The 6,000-nt window shown below is 34.5% G+C and overlaps 1 protein-coding gene across 1 annotated transcript; it reads right to left on the reverse strand.

Annotated features, from left to right (window-relative positions):
- Nucleotides 1-2,881: 2,881 nt before the first annotated feature.
- Nucleotides 2,882-4,605, reverse strand: LOC135131741 (cytochrome P450 2J3-like). The gene is made up of 6 exons (XM_064059589.1): nt 4,500-4,605; nt 4,300-4,445; nt 4,043-4,245; nt 3,374-3,996; nt 3,170-3,324; nt 2,882-2,968 (listed from the first exon to the last, which is right to left on the reverse strand). The coding sequence occupies exons 1-6, from the start codon at nt 4,603-4,605 to the stop codon at nt 2,882-2,884; spliced, it is 1,320 nt and encodes a 439-aa protein (XP_063915659.1).
- Between the last annotated feature and the right edge of the window lie 1,395 nt (nt 4,606-6,000).

Genomic DNA, 6,000 nt, shown 5'->3' on the forward strand with positions numbered 1-6,000 from the left:
ATCATTTCCTACATTGTAGCCTTCAGTACTTATACATCTTTAAATATAATCCTGAGGGGTAATAAATCTAAGCCATGGTAAGATGGTATTTTAAAAACCATAAACCACAATTCACTATTCACAGCGTTTTACGCTTATCGGGGCAATGCATTTTATCTGTACCTGAGCAACCCGGGTCCGGTAGGCCCGTTGGTTGTATTTGTGTTATTAAATAAGAGTAATTTTAATAGTAAAAATATTTGTTTAAGGTATGTTATTAATTTTAGAAAATAATAATTGCGTGTTACATAATGATTAATTTTTTCAATTAGCACAAATTAGTTCTGTAATCGACTAATCGAATGTTCAATAGATATATTTCTCTCGCATAAATCGCATATTTGTTACTGTTTTATACCTTTATTTTTCAGACAAATGTAGCATCTTTTCCTGTTGCCACATGTGTCATTTCTTCACTTTTTCATTGTTGGACCTAACGCGAAGCGGGCTTGGCAGGTCCGTTTTGCCCTAGAATGTGCCGATTATGTTTTAGTGTAAATCTTGGGCAATAAAATTAATATTTTTACAACCCTCGATAGAATAATTTATCGTGATATATTCTCAGAAATCGTGAAACTTGATTAAAATAAAATGAGTTTCAACAAAAATCTGAAAATTTAAAGTTGCACTCTGGTGATTAAGGCCTGCCAGGCAGCCTTTGATCGTATAAGGGGTTTAAATACTTTTCTAAGAAATTGTACTTATTTTGCCTTAAGGGGACTCGCTAGACGAGGTATAACATTTTTTTAGCTTTTTATTTAAAAAAATGATATTAATATAGATATATCATACATCAAACTGCAGCTTTTTTCATATTCTAGGGCACAGAGACCAGTTCAATCAATTAAAAAAATAATGCTGAGAAATATCGTAAAAAAAGCACCATTGTATGTTTTCTTTTCAAGTTTTTTGAGTCATAACCATCATAGAATCGCTTGAAAATTCGCACATGGATAAAACATCACTTTTTACAGGGCGCAGAGTCATTAAATGTTTGTTAGTGGTACAATTTGTTTAAATAATAATGTGTTTATTCAAATCAAAATATACCACAAATTAATGCAAAATACGTCGAATAATTTTAACAGGAATATCAGAGGAAAATTAATGATCCATTGGTTAGCAGAGTTTTTAACAAAAACTAACAATTATTGAACAAAAAAGGTTTCAATTCGACAGAATAGCAGTTAGTTCAGTACTTTGCCGATAGGAGCGCCACTAAAATTTACGGAAGCGACTTTCCAGGTAAAACTCTTATCGCCTGCTTTACCATAAGCTGCTTGTTAGCGTTCTCGGCTGATTTTTCTAATTTATGGCAAGGAACTCAGTTTTATAACAAGCCGCCAGGACCGGCCGTAGTAATCTATTGTTAGAGAAATTAACTTTTACGCAATGAGGTACTATCATAAAACCGAATTAAAACTGGGGAACTATAATATTTTTACTCCACTCAGGACCCTGAATTCAATACACATGATTACTAAAAATTCATTGTAATATTATTGTTAATATATATTTTGCTTTCTTAATTAATAAAACTAATAAACATATTTAAAATAATAATAAAAATATGTAAAATACAGCTTTTGTTTAACACGTATAAGAAGCTAAGTATATCTACTACTTATCCCAGGAAGGAGGTGTTTTAAAAAAGCCCTACGCCCAGTAATTTTTCCCTTCATTGTTTACTCGAAAAAAGTGCTCGTATATGTTTTTATTTGCCGAGAGATCATTTTCAAAATATATTTATAATTAAAATATGCAAGTCTTGGTGATGAAAAACCTACTCCTAATAAATTATTAAAGTACATAAAAAAATAGAAACAAATTTTATTTATTTTAAAATAATCTCTCGCAAAGGCAGGTTCCTCTTTCTTCTTGAATCAATTATTTCGGGCAATAAAGCGCCGAAGCAAAATCTGCCAAGTTTATCTGCCATCTTTTTACATATATTTCTTCGTCTTTATAAATTTTTTCTAAATTTATTCCTTTGGGTGTCCATACAACAAAATAATCTTGTGAAATACCGTAACAAGCATTTGTCACTGGACTTGAAAGTAGTAATCATAATTTTTTTTTAGTTTCAATTCTCTGTCTGTCAATGTGCAAAATTTGATTATTTTTTTTCTAACCGCTTCTTCGGGAGATAAATCTTGCGATTGTGAAGGGCATTTAATTTCGACTAATGCACTCCTATCCTCTAGAACCCTGTCTGGACTAGCAGCCAAGTAAGGAAATTGTTTTGAAATAAACAAGCCACACCGTTCAGTTTTTATATTTTTATTTATTTCAAAACACTTGACAGCTTTTTCCTCACTTTGCTGTCCATGGTATGTATGACTGTTACCTCTAAATGTACTGCACAACAGAGATTCCACAGTTTTAGCTATTGCTGTAGTCGGTTTAAGTTTGTGAATACGTCCAAAATTTGAAACCGTAACCCTAATTTCTCTTTCTTTTGCCCAAATGTGCCTGTTGCCTAGTGTCTATTTCAATTTGGTCTAAATTCAAAGATAATTTTCTCAAAAAAACCTCTTTGGCTGTCACAAATGTTTCTACATCCATGACAGGATTTTCTAAAAAATATTTAAACCATAATCGCAGTCGGGACCAGCATACGTAATTTTTTACGACATATTTTTTTACGAATACTTTGTCTAAGACGAGCTTGTTTTATAGACGAACAATATTCTTTTGTTATTAAACCAAGACCGTTTTAATCACAATATATTTACTTACCCACTCTAAAAAATTGATGACGTCACCTCAAAATTTTGCTGAATAAATCCTATCTAAATTGTATAAAATATGATGAGTCTCTTCTTGTGATTTATCATTCCATTCATGTTTTTTGGATTTGCATATACAGGATGACCCCAAAAGAGTCCAGCGAGTGAGCGAATTCATCCAAGTGAACCACGAAGTTACTCTGTACATAATCGCTGTAATAGTTAGTCATGTAATTCAAGTTATTAAGAAAGAAATTGCTGAGTTTAACCCACGCCGATTTTATTCGCCCGCTCAACGTAACAATATATTATAAATCAACCAAATGAATACAACACATATTGACAAAAAAGTTTAAAACTAATCACTTCGAATTTAAAACTTAAATTTTTGCAAAAACAACTTTCTGTGGTTTGGGTACTAATGTTAGTCCACAAACCGCCGAAAAATCAATAGGAATGGATTCACACGGTATAATTTTAAAATTCTTGACCAGAGCAGCAACAAATATACATGTCATCATTTTAGCAAACTCATCTCCAACGCACATTCTTTTTCCTGAAACACACCACTTGACTTTTGCCTCACTATCAAAGCATTCATTTACCGCATTGAAAGGGAAGGACCGACTCAGAAGGTGCAAACTTTTTCTCTTCGTCTAAAAATCTCTCAGGGCGAAATTCTTCAGGCCGGTCCCAGACTTTGGGGTCCATATGAATGGCCCACAATAACGACATTATCGTTGTACCTTTGCGAATTTTAACATTATCGTGGTGGATATCCGCAGAAACATAGTGAGGAAATCCCAGTGGTACCAGAGTTCTTATTCTGGACACTTCACTAAGTACAGCTTGTGTGTACGATAGTTTCGGGACGTCACTCATTTCGAGTACTTCTCCTTGTAAAACTTCAACAAATTCTTGGCGTACTTTATCTTGCACATCTTGATGCTGTGCTAAGTAGAGAATGATCCATTTCAATGAACTTATTGTAGTTTCAGTGCTGCCAGTAAAAACATCAAATAAGTTGTACACGAGGTTGTCCACGCTATAGATTTCCGGCGGACCTCCTTTAGAACGTTGCAACAAAAACGCTTCAATAAAATTTGTAGCGGAGTCGTCGTTAGAAAATGTCTTTTCGCATTCATTAATGTGCACAGACAAACTTTTTCGAATTTTGTTTATCGTATCCCTAAAAGCTGTTAACGATTTTCTATATTTTGGCAAAAACCTGGAACAAAAATTCTATCACTTTTTAAATGAATCTACTGACGCACCGTAAAAATGGTAGAAAATTTAAAGGTCCTCCAAGCTGAGCTTCACGCATTGCTATGTCAAGATTGTGGATTAAATTTTTGCGAACTTCGTCATCACGCGAAAACGATTTACCCAATAGTACAGTACCGGTGACGCTGCTGACGTAGTGTGTCAGAGCTTCTGAAGGGTCCAAAATCACTCTGTTCCCTTGACTGTTTATATGCTAGTTAAAAATATATAGATAATAGGCGATGTCACATTTATCTAATAAACATACATCTATGAAGTCTTCCGCATAATTCGTTATGAGATCTTCTAATTCCTTCCTAGCTGGTGAAAATTTTGTAATCCCAGCTGATTTTAAAAAGTTCGTAGTAAATTTGCGTTGTCCTTTCCACACATTGACTGGACTGTACGCTATTCCTACCAAGATAAGAACAAACTGGAAGTATTGTTAATGTAATGTTTTTTTGCTACCTTTGTCGCCGAACATCTCCAGTAACATCAAAAATGGCGGTCTTCCCAAAGTTTCGTCTTTGAGTAAAATTTTTTTTAGCAATTTTGCTTCAGAAATCACGGCCATGTTTACCAAACCCAAGTTGATACGAAAAATTGGCCCATATTTTTGTGCCAGTTTTGTCAAAGTCAGGTAGGGTGCCACAGGATCTAACTTATGTAAATAACCGATTATTGGTAGATTCCATGGTCCTGGGAGGTGTTTTTGTTGATCGTAGTAAATATATAGAAGAAAAATGGAAAGTGATATAACTAGAGCAGCTAGCAGCATCTAAAATAGTTTTTGAAACTAATTATAAATTTAATGTTGACCGTAAATACACATACGTTTACATTACACAAGAACCGTACAAATTGTATGACTGTGTAGATTATGAAAAGTTGTTTGTCGTGAAACTAACCGGTTCTTTAATTGTGAAAATAAGAGATCAATTTGATTTTCTAAGCTGAAAAACGTGTTTCTAGTAAATGATCGAGAAAAATGTCCAAGGTGGTGACTCTGCAAAATATCATCATAAATAAGGGTCGGATTGTATGCAAAATGCAATATTAAATTTTACAATCCTTCGAATATTTTGTATTTTATAGAACGTGTACTTCCAGAATACCGAAAACACACAAAATATTTGTAGACGCGTTTCGCCAGCCACGTTGGCATTATCTAATTAATTAACAGCGGCGCGAAATCGCGCTTGAATAATTTGAATTTCAAAGAAAAAAAAATTCAATCACAAAAAAGGAAATCGTTAAACATAGGCAACCTGGTGCACGAAAATGCTTGCTTGGTAATCGGACGATTTAGCCCTAAGGGTTTTTATTTACAAGGTTGGTTGATTGGTAGAGACAGGGCGGCATGGCGTAGCGTCATTCTGAATGTGCTGGTGTGAGTGTAACCACGTGATAGGAGCTAGGTTTAAATTAGTTGGTTTTGGTAGTTAATAAAATGGGAGGAAGCCTTTGTTTAATGACAATCAATCGTAACTGACGTCACTCATGTCCCCCCAACCCGCGCGGTTAATTCTTGCGGCCTTTTATCGGAAAATGCGGACTTCCGGTCAACGCGAAACACGTGCTGTAAATTTGCTTCATTGTTTGTAAATTCACCAATCAAGTTAGTTTTTCTTAATAGTCAGCTAGCGCAAACACAGTTTAACAATCAGGATTATTTAAATAAACCACTTGCTAGAAGATTTCATGAAATTCACTTAGTCAGGAAAATACCTTGTTGTTTAATTACGAATAGGTTTCTGAATGCAAGATTGCTAATAGTTCATTTACTGCAGTTAAACAAGTTCATTACACTGCGAACTGGCGGGGGTTATGATAATTTCTTCCCTTAGGTGGTTGTCATCGTTATCATGATTAATTCATCGAGGCATGCCCTCACAACGCTACAGATTGATTCATTCATCGAGGTCCGTCCTCGCGACGCTTTTTTTCTCGAAGCGATGATTGGATATTT

Source organism: Zophobas morio, unplaced genomic scaffold, assembly GCF_036711695.1.
Source record: "Zophobas morio isolate AGI-343-1 ecotype UQ-CSIRO unplaced genomic scaffold, CSIRO_AGI_Zmor_V1 ptg000021l, whole genome shotgun sequence".
In the NCBI taxonomy this organism is placed as follows: Eukaryota; Metazoa; Arthropoda; class Insecta; order Coleoptera; family Tenebrionidae; genus Zophobas; species Zophobas morio.

Coding starts and splice junctions, on each gene's coding strand:
- LOC135131741 (XM_064059589.1), bottom strand. CDS start 4,605: ATGGCCGTGATTTCTGAAGCAAAATTGCTAAAAAAAATTTTACTCAAA. Junction 3,997..4,042: donor AATTTTCTACCATTTTTACG/GTGCGTCAGTAG, acceptor TTTTTGTTCCAG/GTTTTTGCCAAAATATAGAA. Junction 2,969..3,169: donor TAGTACCCAAACCACAGAAA/GTTGTTTTTGCA, acceptor GATTATGTACAG/AGTAACTTCGTGGTTCACTT.